The 16875-nt window shown below is 43.3% G+C and overlaps 1 protein-coding gene across 7 annotated transcripts in view; it reads right to left on the bottom strand.

Moving 5' to 3' along the window:
- FAM13A (family with sequence similarity 13 member A) overlaps nucleotides 1-16875 on the bottom strand; it is a 133020-nt gene that overhangs the window by 103588 nt on the left and 12557 nt on the right. For all 7 annotated transcript variants that reach the window (XM_065633626.1, XM_065633620.1, XM_065633621.1 and 4 more), the window contains 2 exons: nucleotides 13749-13929; nucleotides 758-917 (listed from right to left, as the gene is read on the bottom strand). In XM_065633626.1, the coding sequence (XP_065489698.1) occupies nucleotides 758-917; nucleotides 13749-13929 (341 nt within the window). The remainder of the gene's footprint in view (nucleotides 1-757; nucleotides 918-13748; nucleotides 13930-16875) is intronic.

Below are 16875 nucleotides of genomic sequence, written 5' to 3'. Positions count from 1 at the left end.
CTCATTCTCCTCCTTTTCCTTGCTGCCTGCTCCTCCATTCCACCATGGTTCATGTTTGAGTGCAGCACTCTTAAAATCAGTAGGGCCTCAGCTCATGGGAGCTTTGTCCTGAGCATTCTACATTTTTCACCCCTTCCAACAGGATTACTTGGCAAATCTCTCTCCAGCTACCTGTAGATATGAATTCATCAATAGCTTTTCAAGAAGCAGTAACTTTGCTTACAAATGGCTTGCTGTGTTCTGGACACTGTGAACCAGGTCATGCAAAATACTTCTCTGACGCATTTGTTCTTTTATGACACAGATCAGATAGCTCCTACTCCATGCAAGAGTTCAAGCATTAGAAAACTGGCAATTTCTTTACTGAATCTCCTAAGTACGAAAGTTCATCATCACTGATGTACACCATAAATAACCACCATGTCAGAAAACCTGAAAACTTCCTCCAATTATTCTGCCTCCTCTTTAAAAACATTTAATTTTTAGCAGATATTTTTCCTACATATTCCTATATATACTAAATAACAGTGAGTAGCTAATAAAGAATGAAGATGTTTAATAGAATCAACTTCCCGACTAGTAATGAAAATCAGCCTATCAGTAGAATCGATTTGTAAACTGTATACCAATCTATAACATAGAACATTATTATAACAGTGCCTGCCTCCCACTTAGCTAAAAGATTTCTGAATTGAAGCCTGCAATAAGCCTGCATTATTGATTTGCTATAACAAAATGAATTATTAGAGATACTCACCTTTACCAAAATAATTCTTGCTAACTCTTCACATACAGGCTTTTCTTCATCCTTCTTCAAACCTTCCAAATCAAACAAGGTATTGTAATTTTCCAGTATTTTTGTCATTATCTTGTTGCAGATCTCCTGTTCTTTTATACCTTCAAATCCAGATGGCACACTAAAATTGGACAGAACACAAAGTGGAGCGTTATAGATCCTCAGCATATTAATACAAAAGTTCCTGCACAGAATCTCTAACATTTAGTTGTGGGTGAAGTCTGGCTAGCAGGCACAGGAAACTTTGTCTTGGAAAGGGGGATTATGTCTGTGGTGGTAACAACTATTACAGTTTGTTTGCAGTTTTTCTTACTCATATTAAATACCATATCTGTTGGCCAAACTATCTACTCCACAGAATCTAATCGAGACAACCACTCAATAAGATACCACCCACTTCGCCAAAAGCTGGGTTCTTGGCTGCAACACACAGTATGAGGCATGTAAATGCTCTGAACTGTTAATGGGAAGAGTCAGATTGCTCAAAAACATGGTTTCATAGAATCGCAGAATGTCCTGAGTTGGAAGGGACCCACAAGGATCATCAAGTCCAACTCCTGTCCCTGCAAAGGACAACCCTACAGTTCACACCATGTGTCTGAGGGCATTGACCGGTCTCATCTTGAACACTGTCAGGCTTGGGGCTGTGACACCTCCCTGGGGAGCCTGTTCCAGTGCTCCACCACCCTCTGGGTGAAGAACTTTTTCCTAATATCTAGCCTAAACCTCTCCTGGCACATCTTCCTGCCATTCCCTCAGGTTTGTGATGACCTCAAAGGTATACAAGATCAACCAAAAAGTTAAGAAAACTCACGTGCTGACCAGAACACTAAAAGTAAAAGTTAAGCAAGATTTCCGCAGCTTCAAGTAACCCAATGCTGTACACCAGATTTCTTAATCTAATTTTTGAGCTGCCTTTTCTTTTGAAAGTAGACTCATAACTCACAAGGCTTTTTAAAACATGGAAAGGGAGACTGCCTTCTGCAGAACAGCCTAAAAGATTAATGCAAAAAGCATTTTCTAACCTCCACTCACTACTTAATCAGAGAATCACAGAATCACAGAATGTTAGGGATTGGAAGGGACCTCGAAAGATCATCTAGTCCAATCCACCTGCCAGGGCAGGAACACCTAGGTGAGGTTACACAGGAAGGCGTCCAGGCGGGTTTTGAATGTCTCCAGAGAAGGAGAATCCACAACCTCCCTGGGCAGCCTGTTCCAGTGTTCTGTCACCCTCACTGAGAAGAAGTTTCTTCTCAAATTTAATGCCCCAAATGGCTTAGATTCTGTTTTAATGCAAAAGTAAGGCCTCTGAAGAATCTTCTTCAGTATTTAAAATACTTCTCCAATCAGCCAGTGCTTGCCATTGTACAGCACTTCCACAGATGCACTCTCCTCTCAATAACCCACAAAGTGGCTGCATGGATGTGAATTTTCTAAAGACCTTATAAAGTGACAGACTGCAGACCAGGAGGTACAGAAAACACAAGAGAGATTTAAAGGGAAGAAGCAGGGGAACAAAAACCAGAAACAAAAAAAGTTTCAAGCATTTTTTGGCTGAGGACAACTAGTGACTGTAGAAGAGGAAAAAAACAACCCAATTCTCAAACAATTAAACAAATGCCATCTGAGCTACTTTACAGGGATGTAACTTGGAAGCAAACCATTGTTTACTATAACCAGCAAAGTAAAATTTACAAATAACTATCTACTGTAAAACTGTAACTGTAGTTTATTTGGGTCAGATGTGCATTTGAATAAGAAGGCTCTGAAAGCAGATGCCCGCATACATTTGCTCTCAAAAAGTGCCTTCTCGTAGGGGCTGCATGCCATTCTTTCTCAATATTCTTCTCTGTGCACTACATGTCAATGTCAACAAGGATCCCACTGCAGCAGAACACATCTTTGTAAACTCCAGATGAGAATCTTTACTACTATCATTTCAAAATTCCAGAGTCCCAGGACCTGAAGTTTAAAGGAACTGGATTATTTTACACTGGAGAACATTGCCACCTGTAATATGGGTCAGTCTCCACTACCTTAAATAAATCCATTGATTTCGATAGTGTGGAACTTGGCCTCAGACGAAATAAAGAAAAAATGGGACAACTTCTGTTGATGGATGTACACGCATACTTGGGCCAATCCACTTTAAAGAATGTCCCATATTCACTAAAAGATAGTATCTGGCCTGAACAGAAGAAAAGTGTATGTACGCAATAGGGCCATAAAACCATCCTGATTTGAGGATCCTCTTCCCATGCTAAATGATGTTGGCTAAATGAGTCAGCAGAGTGCAGAGCTTGCTTGATAATTCAGGTAAATCCTGCCTGCTACCTTTCTGATGTGTTTCTCCAAAACAGGTACTACTTACACAGGCCTGGCACCCCATGAACCTCATTCCTAGGAAAGGGACTGAAAATGTACTAGAGGGAGTTCAAGTCAAAATAAAGACTCCAGATAACTTCAATGAGTTTTAGAGCAGAACCTTGACCTAAACCACATCTGCTGGGAACTACAGCCAACACCTCCCTTCTGGCAACAGCTAACACCAAAAAACTCTTCCTGGTTGAAAAACAGCCCAGCCTATAAAGTTTCCACAAGGCACACAAACAGTATTTAATTTCTGCACAATGCCGTGGCTTTCTTGCCTTCCCTTCCCCCACATCGTCAGTGAAACTTTATTAAAGCGAATCTGTGAAAAGCCAACACTCTGAACGGTTCTGTATGTGTATGGCGAGATGCATATGCAGAACACTTTGTGATATGCATATGCAGAGCACACGGCTAAAGCTTATAGCTCTAGTCTTTTTTATCATCCCTCTCTGAAGGTAATCAAGCAGAGCAGCATGAATTGTTTTATTTTAATGGCCGTGTAACATACTTTACTCATTGCCATCTCTCTGACACTTGAACAGGCATGTTTTACAAAGTTTCTCATTTATTTTTTCCTTTATTTGGTGTTATTAGACCTCCATCATGGCAAGGACTGTTACATTCTTTGAGCTATCCACGATGACCTTTTTCTTGCAGCATGCATATATTCATATCAGCACATATAAGTAGTTCAGATTAAAAGCACACACCACCCTGCATATTTATACAATTTTAAACCCATCTGCTGCAGAACTAAACCGACACTGCATGATCCACCAGTCTGACTAGACTTTTCTGAAAATGTGTGTAAAAAAAGAATATCTTACTTCAGCTTTTCTTAGTCTGAAAAGCTGTGATATCGACAAATTTCACTTCAACTCACTAGAGAAACCCAGTCCTATGAGAAAGTATTCTCTCACACTACCACTTTCACGATGCACACACCACTCCTTGGAAATTTTTCACATTCTTTTGAGAAGACCCTGTTAAAACATTACAGTAAAACTGTGTTTATAGTCATGATTCCTTTATGTCTAATTTGCATGTTAATTAGGCACTATAACTGTGTTGCTTTTAGAGTTAGATGCACATCTTACTCCAGTTACAAAATCCTCAACAGGAGGACTTGATCCCTTACAGCCACATATGTACAAGCTACTTCAGTATCAGCACCAGAAATGGCAGCAGAACGTCAGCTTCACTACCAGAAACACATTTTTTATAAGGGAGGCATAAACCTGTAATTTCTGTGGTCATTTCTGGAAGAAAAAATGTTGATAGGTTCAGTTCTATTTTAGAAATTTCAGCTAGAAAACTCTCACTGAGTTCTCGCAGTAGCTTGCAAAGGCATGAACAGATACATAGCATAGGCAGTGACAGAAGAAAATTCTCTAGTGTTCCCCTTTATATTCCCCAGACGCCCTGTCTTTCCGAGACAGATGCTCAGAGTGACCTGTGCACAAAGCACAGTAGCTCCACGTTAAGTATTTGGAAAAAATGTACTTTGTTTAAATGAGGCACCAGCATTAATAGTATTTGATTTGGTCAAGCAGGGCTGAGGCCAAAGGTGCATTAGCATCACAAGTTTTACAGCATATTAAAAAGCCACTTTAAAGCAGAAAAAGCAGTAGTTCTCAAAGCTAAAACTTTACTTGAGAATAGCATAAAGTTGTTAGCCCTTCATTTCAAGACATGAAACCCAGCAGTATTTCACACTTCTGCACAATGTCGCACCAGCTTGCCTGGCCCACCCACCACAGCTCCCTGCCACTCATGTTCACACAGTTCAGTGCTCACTTGTTCTTCTGGTTCCTCCAGACCACTTCAAGCCAAGAGTGTGTCTGCTTCTATAGGGATGCTCAATGAATCTGGTCTCAAATGGGTTAAACCACATCAAAGCCCTGTGTCACAACTCTTACTCAGAACTGAAATGACCTTGACTCATTATGAAGGAATTACTTACATTTCATGCATTAGTTAAAGAATTTTCGTCAGAGTCCCTGTAAACAAGCTGTAACAGGCTAAATGCAGAGTGGGCTTATGAGAGAGTGAATCTCCAGACTCTAATGTGAGTGGCACAGTAACACATCCAGACCTGCCTGCATGTGGCACAATACACACATCACTACAAGGCTCTTTCACCATCCACCACACCTGAGAAACCTGCTTCAAGTGGAAACGAGGGCCGAGAGGACTTGGGACGTAGTCATCTGTCTGTGATGAGCTGGACTGAGATCACTGAACTGACTTCTCCAGGCAACAACTACTGACAGCTCCCTGTCACAACTGAGAACCAGCAATTTCCATGTGAAACACTGCATCTCATTACAAATTCCCAACAGTGTTTGACCCCATCCTGTCTGAGATAAAGAATGCACATTATCATTTCCTTAAGTGGCTTTGCAGAAGTATGGAATGACAGCACCGTAATCCTAATTTAAAACCACTGCGGGCTATATGCTCTCTCTTGTCTGACTGCTACTTTTGCTATTTGTACAGTACTTTCTGTACAGGAGCACCATAAAGTCACCTTACCATCCTCCTAGGGGATCCTGCAAAGAATGGACTCAGAAGACAGGATTTTTTGATTCTCCGGCCTCCGCAAAACATTTTCATTAGTACCTCAGATGCCCATAAGCCCCTCAACAAGCACAACTGAAGGTTTTGAGAGCAAAGCTGCAGTAATCTTAAGAGGTTAGAACTTCAGGCAGTCTGCTCTGTCCCTCTGGACAGATGTTACTGCATCTATAACAGATGTAACCTCATGGCCACAACTCGGCCCTGTACTTCAGCTGATGAAAGTCTTAACACACTGGACCACAAACTCGTGCAGCTGAAAACAGGCTCATATTTGTGTCTGTAGACTCTGAAGTACCTACAGCTACCCTACATACGATCTACATTTTCTCCATACCTAAAGACAGCCTACCTTTTTTCTATACCTAATACTTTCTTGTACAACCCTTCTATTATGTAGTCATCACACAGAAATAACTGCATCTAACTCTAGCATTTTAACTGGATGTCTGCATTTGCCAGCCACTTCTAGGGGGATGGCGCAATCCCCCAAAAAGTTTAATGTCTGTTGGAATGAAACTAAGTCAGGTTAGTGACGGCTTGAATGATGGAGACCACAAACAGATCACTCTCTGAGAGCTGCAAAAACAGGCTGCAAACAGATCCTCTGCTTACTCTGTAACTGGCAGACCTTTTACCATCCCAACCAAAGGACAGGATTAGTGCAGCAGCCCCTCTAATTCCCCGCTCCAAGAGAGCGGAGAGGGGAAGAGAAAACCCAGCTAGTCCTCTCTTTCCTCTTCAGCACAAGTTGTGAGCCCTGAGTGGAGCCACAGAACAGGCCATAATTGAGGCTACTGCTCTATAGGAGCTGAAATTCAGGTCAACGGACAAGAACTTCCTCCAAGGATAACCACACTGCAAGTGTTAATACTCCACACAGACCAGCCCAGTGACAGAAAAGACAACTATTTTTGTTCCTATACCTTCATGCTCATTGTTCCTCAAAGGCTGCATATCTCCATATACTTGACCTTTGGCTTCCGTTACAATAAATCTGAACAATCCAAGTTAGAAGAAAACAGTGCACTAAATCTCAAACCATCGTATTTTCCTTTTTTGAGCTGTTTGACCTTGCCCTTTACATTTTCCTGTGTCTTACATCACACTTCATTACAAGAAACACAGATAGCCATTTCTCCCCTCTTCTACCCATTAGAAATACAGAAAGCACAGGATAACCTTTCATTAGAAAAGCACCAGTGCAGTTTGTCAAACAGCAAGTATGGAAGCAGGGGAAGTAGTGGATAAGATAAAAGTAATAAGGGTTGAAAGTTTAGGAGATCAGATAAATTACTGAGAACATGACACAGAAAAATAGACTGAGATTAAGAGAATTAAGATGAAGTCTTAATGTCTGGAAAGTAGCCCAACAGTGAGATTTGTTCAATTGTTAAACAGCTCCAGTTATGGAGTAAAAGATAATATGCTTAAGTAGCTAAAATGTCACTAAAAATACCTTCACTATCAGCAGATGGGCTTTATCTTCTCTGACACTGTGCATTAGCTGCACAGACTCTGACACTGATTTTAGACATGAGTGTGAATTTCTGACAGAAAAATCCCAGATCTTCCTGCTTCAGCAGTGTAATTGCTGACAAGCTGGATGCTAAGCCTTCTTTCCTTGTCCCAGAGAAACACCCCATATGGCACTCTGAACAAACAACACAATGCTTCAATCACCTGCTGACATCTAATTTCTGCAGCTAGTCTCTCGAGGGGCTGCCTTTAGCCAGCAGTAAGAGAGCCCTTGCCAAGCAGGCTTCAGGCCGCCTTACTCCTGGAGCTCTGAACTGCATTCTGAGGATCTCCCTCTGGCTGCTTGGCCAAGCTGGCTAAGCCCAGTGCTGCAAGTTTTTTTTCATCCTCCTATCAAATCTTTGTTGATACACATGGTCACAGTTCCAGCAATTTAAGACTGCATCCATTAACACGTGAGAAAAGGGTATTTGAACTGTTGGTCACAATCTTTGTGTCTGGACCACAATCCTGAACTACCTTGAAAAGATCAAGATCTGATGAAACACAGCTGAATTACCAGATGGTGAAACTTAGTTTAAATAAACATCTTCATCCATAATTCTGACATATTTGGGTCTTCTGAAAAACACATTAGCAATTTGTTAAGTGTCAAGCCTTGCTTTCATTGCCTCTTTTGCTATATGAGCATTTATTTCAACGTGTGTCACAAACACAGGGCTGGCTGCATTCATACATGGCCACAAGAGCCCTTGTGTTTTAATCTCCAGTGAACTCCACTTTTCTCAGTCTTCTGCAATGGAATTACGCAGTTTACCCCTCCTGTACATGGGCCCTATATGTTACAAAAATGGTTACATCTCTTCTGTATCATCTGAGGAGCAGAGAACAGTTGATGCAACAACTACACAGCTTTTAAGAGGAACATTTTAGTTTAATCTTAGGAATGCCAATCGCAATTCCAAATTGCAACTCTGCATTCTACACCAAAAAGTATGCAGAGCTCATTTTTAAACTTTCCTGAACAAAGTGATGAATAAACTAAAAATTATTCTAATAGCCGCTTGGGAGTTTGAGTCATAGAGATTTAGCCATGGGAGTCAGATACTTCCAATCTATTTTGTATGTTCTTAACCCCACTTATACATTTAGACAGAAATTCCCAAGCTGCCCATACAAACATAACCTTTAAAAATTGCTTTGCTTTTCCTTGTCGGAAATTTGCAGTATTGTGCTTCCACTAACTCTCATATTCATGAATTGCTGCATGTACTGCTGTCTTTTGAGTTTTCTTTCTTTTGGAAAGGAAGACAATTCTTTTCAAAATATGCTTTATCTTTTTGCATTAACACAGCAAATGCTTTAATCCTGACACACTCGCCTTCATCATCCACAAACATCTTAAGACGAGGCAGCAGTGTAGTCACAAGGACAAGCTTTGGTTTAAATGTCTCATCTCTGTGTGTTCTTTCCCTAACCAATGGAAAAAGATATGCTCCTTTAAAAAGAGAGCAGTCAGCATCTATCCTAGGTATCTGGAACTCGCTCAATACAAGGAACCCAATTTCGTTTTCTCTTTAAAGAAGCCTGCTTCTTTCCACTGGCTACAGAGGAAGCCCAGGGAGACAGTTTCATTAGCCAATTAATCTAAGTCTCATTAGGGAACTCACAGAATCACAGAATGTTAGGGATTGGAAGGGACCTCGAAAGATCACCTAGTCCAATCCCCCCACCGGAGCAGGAACACCTAGATGAGGCTACACAGGAATGTGTCCAGGTGGGTTTTGAATGTCTCCAGAGAAGGAGAATCCACAACCTCCCTGGGCAGCCTGTTCCAGTGTTCTGTCACCCTCACTGTGAAAAAGTTTCTTCTCATATTTAAGTGGAACCTCCTGTGTCCCAGTTTGTACCCATTGCCCCTTGTCCTATCATTGGTTGTCACCAAGAAGAGCCTGGCTCCATCCTTGTGACACTCACCCTTTACATATTTATAAACATTAATGAGGTCACCCCTCAGTCTCCTCCAAGCTAAAGAGACCCAGCTCCCTCAGCCTTTCCTCATAAGGGAGATGCTCCACTCCCTTCATCATCTTTGTGGCCCTGTGCTGGACTCTCTCCAGCAGTTCCCTGTCCTTCTTGAACTGAGGGGCCCAGAACTGGACACAATATTCCAGATGTGGTCTCACCAGGGCAGAGTAGAGGGGCAGGAGAACCTCTCTCGACTTACTAACCACCCCCCTTCTAATACACCCCAGGATGCCATTGGCCTTCCTGGCCACAAGGGCACAGTGCTGGCTCATGGTCGTCCTGCTGTCCACCAGGACCCCCAGGTCCCTTTCCCCTACTCTGCTCTCCAACAGGTCCTTCCCCAACTTATACTGGAAACTGGGGTTGTTCCTGCCCAGATGCAAGACTCTACACTTGCCCTTGTTATATTTCATTAAATTTTTCCCTGCCCAACTCTCCAGCCTGTCCAGGTCTCGCTGGATGGCAGCACAGCCTTCTGGCGTGTCAGCCACTCCTCCCAGCTTGGTGTCATCAGCATTGGTGTCATCAGCACTAGAGTGCTGACAGTGCACTCTAGTCCCTCATCCAAGTCACTGATGAATATATTGAATAGTACTGGTCCCCAGTACCGACTCTTGAGGCACTCCACTAGATACAGGCCTCCAACCAGACTCTGCCCCATTGACCACAACTCTCTGGCTTCTCTCCTTCAGCCAGTTCCCAGTCCACCTCACTATCTGATCATCCAGTCCACACTTCCTCAGTTCAGCAGCAAGGATGCTGTGGGAGACTCTGTCAAATGTTTTACTGAAATCAAGGTAGACCACATCCACCACTTTGCCATCATCAATCCACCTGGTTATGTCCTCATAAAAGTCTATGAGGTTGGTCAAACACAACTTCCCCTTGGTGAAGCCATGTTGACTGCCCCTAATGACCCTCTTATCCTTGATATGCCTTGAGATGGCACCAAGGATAAGTTGTTCCATCACATTTCCAGGGATGGAGGTGAGGCTGACCGGTCTATAGTCACCCAGGTACCTCCTTCTTGTCCTTTTTGAAGACTGGAGTGACATTTGCTTTCCTCCAGTCCTCAGGCACCTCTCCTGTTTCCCAAGACTTGGCAAAGATGATGGAGAGTGGCCTAGCAGTGACTTCAGCCAGCTCCCTCAGCACCTGCAGGTGCATCCCATCTGGACCCATGGATTTATGGATGTCCAGATTGCTTAACTGGTCCCTAACCCAGTCCTCATCAACCAAGGCAGACTTCTCCATTGTCCTAACTTCCTCTGGGGCCTCAGGGGCACAGGGCTCCTCAGGACAGCCTCCGGCAGTGTAGACAGAAACAAAGGAGGCATTCAGTAACTGCCTTCTCTATATCTTCTGTCACCAGGGCACCCACCTCATTCATTAGTGGGCCTACATTGCCTCTAGTGTTAGTTTTGTCTGCCATGTATTTGAAGAAGCTCTTTCTGTTGTCCTTGACCCCTCTCGCAAGGTTTAATTCTAAGGAGGCCTTAGCTTTCCTAGTTGCCTCCCTACAGCCTCTGACAACAGCCTTATAGTCTTCCCAAGTGGCCAGCCCCTCCTTCCATGATCTGTAGACTCTCCTCTTCCACTTGAGTTTGCCCAGCAGCTCCTTGTTTAACCAAGCAGGTCTCCTGACTCCCTTCCTTGACTTCCTACGTGTCAGGATGCTCTGATCTTGAGCTTGGAAGAAGCAGTCCCTGAATGCTAACCAACTATCTTGGGCCCCTTTACCTTCAAGTACCCTGTCCCATGGGATTTCCCCTAGCAATTGCTTGAAAACGCCAAAGGTGGCCCTACTGAAGTCCAGGGTTGCGATTCTGCTTGGTATTCTGTTCCTGCCACTTGAGATCCTGAACTCCACCATCTCACGGTCACTGCAACCAAGGCAGCCCTCAACCTTTACTGCTTCAACCAGACCCTCCTTGTTAGTGAGAATGAGATCCAGCACTGCTCCTCTCCTAGTCTGCTCCTCCACCATTTGCATCAGGAAGTTATCATCAATGCACTGGAGGAACCTCCTGGACTGTGGATGGCTGGCCGACTAGTCCTTCCGGCAAACATCAGGGTAGTTAAAATCCCCCATGACAACAAGGGCCTGTAACTGCGAGGCTGCTCTTGGCTGCCTGTAGAAGGCCTCATCAACTTCCTCATCCCGATCTGGTGGCCTGTAATAGACACCCACAACAGTATCACCCCTGCCAGCCTGTCCCTTAATTCTCACCCATAGACTCTCAACTCACTCCTCATCCACCCCTGGACAGTACTCAAATGTATTGTAGTTGCTCTCTCACGTAAGAGCCATCCATGACCACATTCCAGTCCTGTGAGCTGTCCCACCATGTCTCTGTAATTGCCACCAGATCATAATCTCCTGACTGAACACAGGTTTCCAACTCCCCCTGCTTATTCCCCATGCTGTGCGCATTGGTGTACAGGCATTTCAGGGAGCGAGCTGAGCACACCGATTTCACCCTAGGGGGATGGGAGGCCTCCCGGTCTTCATCAATACTAGAGCACTGCCCCACTCGTGCAAGCCCAGCTACAACCCCATCCCCCTTCGAATCTAGTTTAAAGCTCTCCAAATGAGCCCTACTAATTCCTGTCACAGCATCCTTTTGCCCCTGTGAGATAAACCTTTCCCATGTATCCCTGTCCGGACTGGTGTCTTATAAAACCAGCCATTATCAAAGAACTCAAAGCCCTCTCTGTAGCACCAGTCTCGTAGCCAAGCATTTATGGACTGAATTCTTCTACTCCATCCCACGTCGTCACCCAAAAATGGAATGAGGGAAGAGAAAATAACTTGCGCCCCAGACTCTTTCACCAACTGTCCCAAGGCCTTGAAATCTTTCTTCATTCCCCTCAGACTACAGGATGCAGCTTCCTTCCCACCTGTCTGGAAGATCGGCAGTGGGTAGTAGTCTGTTGGGTGCACCAGGCTGGGGAGCGCCCTGGTGATATCCCTGATCCAAGCTCCATGTAGACTACATACTTCTCTATGATGAGGATCAACTCTGCATATTGGGCCCTCTGTCCCTCTCAGAAGGGAATCGCCTACTACAATTATCCTTCTTTCTTTCTTATTGGAGGCAGCCTCGAGGCGTGGTGTCAACTGCCTCTTCCTATGTGACCTTGTAGGCGGGCCTTGCACCACGTCCCCACCTACCTCTCCTTCAAGATCCAGGGCCTCAAACCTATTACTGAGGGGCACCTGGGGAAGCAAAGCAGGTAAGGAGGCAGGCTGCCCGCGACACCGAACTGGAACTTGCTTCCAACCCTCCTCATCTTTTTGGTCCCCTACCTCTGCCCAATAGCGACAGGGCAGGGGCTGTCTCGGGTCCTCCCCCTCTGCCCAACAGGGCGGGGGGTCCATCACCTTTTGTGGGGGTATCTCCCTGGGGCCTTTCTGACTGGCACACCAGGGAGTTACTCCACCAGTCAACCTCCTTCTCACACTCCCTGATGGTTCTCAGTCTCTCGACTTCCTCCTTAAGTTCCACCACCACGCTGAGCAGATCTTGCACCTGCTCACACCTCACGCAGGTGGAATGCTGCCTCCCTCTCCTGGCAGCAGCAGCCTCTGGCACTCCCTGCAGCCTGAGACCTGAACAGCCATGGTTCGGGGCAGGTGCTCCATCTGGGTCGCCATGGTCTTTTTGGGGCAAGCTCTCTGTCTGGAGAAGACCATGGTCACCAGCAGTCTGGGACACTGGCAGTAGTTGAGATGGTCTAACAAGCAAGGAGTGACAACCTCTGCACCCTGCTGCACGAGCTACCACACCCGCTGCTGCAGCACAGGGTGGGTGGTACTCACTCGCTTCACACGCTGGTCGTACCTCCCAGTGCCTAGTGGGCAGTGACTCAGTAATATTCAAGAGAGAAATTTATTTTAAAAGATCAATACAAATCTGACATTTGCCATAAGGAACCCACTGTCTCTTTTGGCTGATACCACATATCTTTCAAGACTGACAACTGAACTAAACTCCCTACCTGCCCCCCATGTCTTAGATCTCAGATGCCAGCCAGTGGATGTATTATAGACAAGACTGGGGTGTAGATGCTAACGATGCACTGCATCACAGCAGTGCGCAGGAGTCCTTTTCCCCCAGGTATCCTTTTTGAAAGCCTTCTGCAGAGAAGCATCCATATTGTCAGATGGCAAAGGAAGAAAGCTGTATGAGCACAAGTCTCCTTGCACTTACACAGTCTGAAGGCCTGTCATTGTTATACTCCTGCTCTGCTGTCAACACAGCAATAGAAAACTGACCAACCTTTTAGCAACACAGGAAGAGGAGATGGGAGAGCAACTCAACTCCATTCAGCTCAAACAATAGCTTTAGCACTAAAATTAATCACAAAGCCCCACTTCTTTCCTCTGTTTGATTATCCTGACAAATTAGAGTTCTGAGCTACATTTCTGGCCATCTGCTCTGTTACACTCTCCATCAACATATGGGGAAAAGTGAAAACCGCTACTTACTGAAAGCAGTTTGGTCCAAACACAGTGGCAAGATTGCAAAGGTTCATCCTGTTCTCTACATGATGTTCAGCAACCTTTATCAGGAACTGGCACAGATACTTCAGCAGGCAGTAATGAGCATCAGGCAGTTCTTTAAGGAGTTCTTTCAAGTTACTTTCCTTCTGCATGTCGTTTCTAGTGTCTAGGAAAAACAAGAGAATCAAAAACATACATATATGGTTTTCTACATTGCTGCTAATTTACTTACATGGGTGAGAGCAAGCAGTGGGATCTATAATTTAGTCTTATTTCTGTTCAGAGACACAGAATCCTCCAAACCCCTCAAAATTTTCTTCACCTTTCTCTTGAGGTTCACCTTTGCCAACACTGGCACTGTTTCATGTTCACCTTTATGTTGTAACTGTTTTCCTGAGCAGAATCAGCAATGCTCATAGCTAACAGCACTGGAACATGTTTATTCCCATGCACTAAAGAGCTGGGTCTGCTTTAACTCCAGCTTTACTGGATCTCCTGCTTCCCTGCTTCTTCTGAATGTCATCTCTGCTTCCCAAACCCCATCTCATACTCTGTTTTAGTTGCCCCTCCCATTAAAACCTTCAAAATGAAGAAGGCAAGAACGGTAAAACAAGCAGGCTCCTTTAATGCAGGTGGTGTTAGAATACAGTACTTTCTGTGAGTACATTTTATGGAAAGCTCAATTTTGAATCTTCTGTCAGAGTGACAACTCAGTACTAAGTCTTAAGTGAGGCATACTGCTTATGGAACAAAGGCTGTTCAGGGCAGTATTGCACACCATAATGAGCCAAAACTTGAGCTAATGTTAGAGAGTAGCCTTGTTATACTATACAATCTTCTAGAACTTAACTATGGATAAAAGCTTCACATACTGAACTGAGTAATATCAAAGTATGACTAACATCAATTTTCTTTCATGCAGGCTTTTGTTGGTTTGTGTTTCTTTTTGTTTGTTTTTAATTTTAAGCAAAAAATTGCATGAACTTCACAGATGTTGAGTTTATACAGACCCAGGCACTGAACACAAGCTTGGCCTTACACACAGCTTCCACTTAATTGCGTTCTGCTTCTGGAACTGAACTCAAAACCTGCAAAAATCTTTGCTCCCCTCCTCCACCCCAAAAACACTTTCCAAAAAGTAATTTATACCCACCAAAATCTTGGGTTTACATGTTAATAAAAGCAAAGTTTTGAAAACAATTTAGTGTTTCCTTCCCTTTATGCCAAAACATGATGGCTTAATGCTTGGAATTATTCATTTCTGCTTTCCACCAAAATGAAATTTCACTGAAACTCTCACATATGCAGAGTTCTCGGTGTTTTGTGCAACAGAATTTTTAGACAGAATACCTCAGCCCTGAAGGTTTTCCTCACCAATCTAATTATAATCAGTGTCCATTAATATGAAGGAAGCTGTGCATTTCTAGTACTTTTTTCTTTATTTATCAGCCTTATAGGCTGATGGTGTTAATGTTGTGAGATTGTTGTTGGGTAATTGCTTTTTCCCTAGAGATGTACATCAAGGTTTAAAAACAGTTCTAGTAGTTGGAAGAATGTCTTTATTCCACACAACGGAGTGAGCTCACACTGAATGCGAACCCTCTGTGTTTTCTGTAACAGATTGCCTTGTCCCAAAGCAGCGGCTGGCCTACCATGGGAATACAGACATCCTCCCCATGCGTAGGGTAACATGGGATTTTTTCATTCAGAGGACATTATGGTCCTCAGCAAGGAGATTCACCCAGTGTTCAATCAAAACCAAACTTTGCTCAGACTGCAAGACTTGTATTTAGTCAACAAGATGTAATAAGACAGGCTGCATCTGAAATGGTTCCGCAACTACTTGCTGGCTCTGCTGTGTGCCCCACTGCTGGCACGCAGGGGAGAAAACCGGCAGGAAAATATCCCGTGTCTTGTGTTGCAGAACAAAGAACACTTTAAATTTCCCCAACATTTTTGGGAGGGAGGGAAGAAAAAGGAAAAGCTTTGAACACAGTCTAAGTTATGTATAAATACTTCAGAATTTTCATCTTTGTTTTTACTTTTCATTTCTCAGAAATATTCCAGGGCTGGATTGCACAGTATCCCAGAGGCAGAGTGCTTTGTAAAGTGGCTAGCTGTGTAAATTAGCAGTCTGTACAAAAATATCTGAAAGTGACTCCTCAGAACAGAACCATTATGTCGCAATATGATTTCTATTTTACAATCAGACATTTTTGTGGCTAATAAACAGGATTTATACCACGTACACACTAAACTAATTTGCTTCCCAAACTGTATGTACTTGCAACTTCACTCAGTTGAACTTGTGGGATTTCATCTGCTTCCAAGCTTAGGTTTCCTGCCTCGCATGACAGACAAGATACAGTGCATGACAAGAGAAGCCTTTTAGTTTTATACTCATGGAGAATTCAGTTTTATGTATCTGTTTGGGTACCACAGACTTAATAAGAATTCTTTCATGGCAGCAGGGCAAAGTTTAAAGTGCCAGTCAAATTACAAGGCCAAACATTTCAACCAACTAATTAATTATAACCTTTTCTTCTACAGCTTAGAAATTAGTTCCTTCAGAAAAGTCAAATATCAAATATGCACGAAGCAGATAAGCAAAAACCTTATTTGCTTACTTATTTCAAGTATTTCGTTCAACATTTTTTTAGAGCTACATAGAACAAAAACTATCATGCCTTCACTACTACAAACCAGCTTGCTAATAGCAAGAAAACTTATTTATTATTTTTATTTCTGCAGCAAAACTTCAGGATGTTTCTGAAGGCTAGATAAAATGGAATAACAATAAGGAATTTAATTGGTTTTTTATTTGCACTGATCAAAGTGGACTAGAAAGTCTCTGACTTGATTACTAATTATCTTTTCATAAAGCTTAAAGAAAAAACACAACTAATAACTAATTTTCACATAGCCAGAACATTAAAATTCACTTCCTAACATACTTCTCTTTAGATAACGAAACAACTAGCACACAGTGTTTTCTACTATAAATTGCTTGCAGTTTTGATAAGGAAAGTCAAAGCCATCTCTCAGAAAAACACCATCACCCCACCACTTAATTAGGGATTGCCCTTGAGAACTAATTGCCTCTCTGAGTCTC

This window comes from Caloenas nicobarica, chromosome 4 (genome assembly GCF_036013445.1).
Source record: "Caloenas nicobarica isolate bCalNic1 chromosome 4, bCalNic1.hap1, whole genome shotgun sequence".
Classification (NCBI taxonomy): domain Eukaryota; kingdom Metazoa; phylum Chordata; class Aves; order Columbiformes; family Columbidae; genus Caloenas; species Caloenas nicobarica.
The sequence above is the reverse complement of the archived record's forward strand: the minus strand, read 5'-3'. Positions and strand labels throughout refer to the sequence as shown.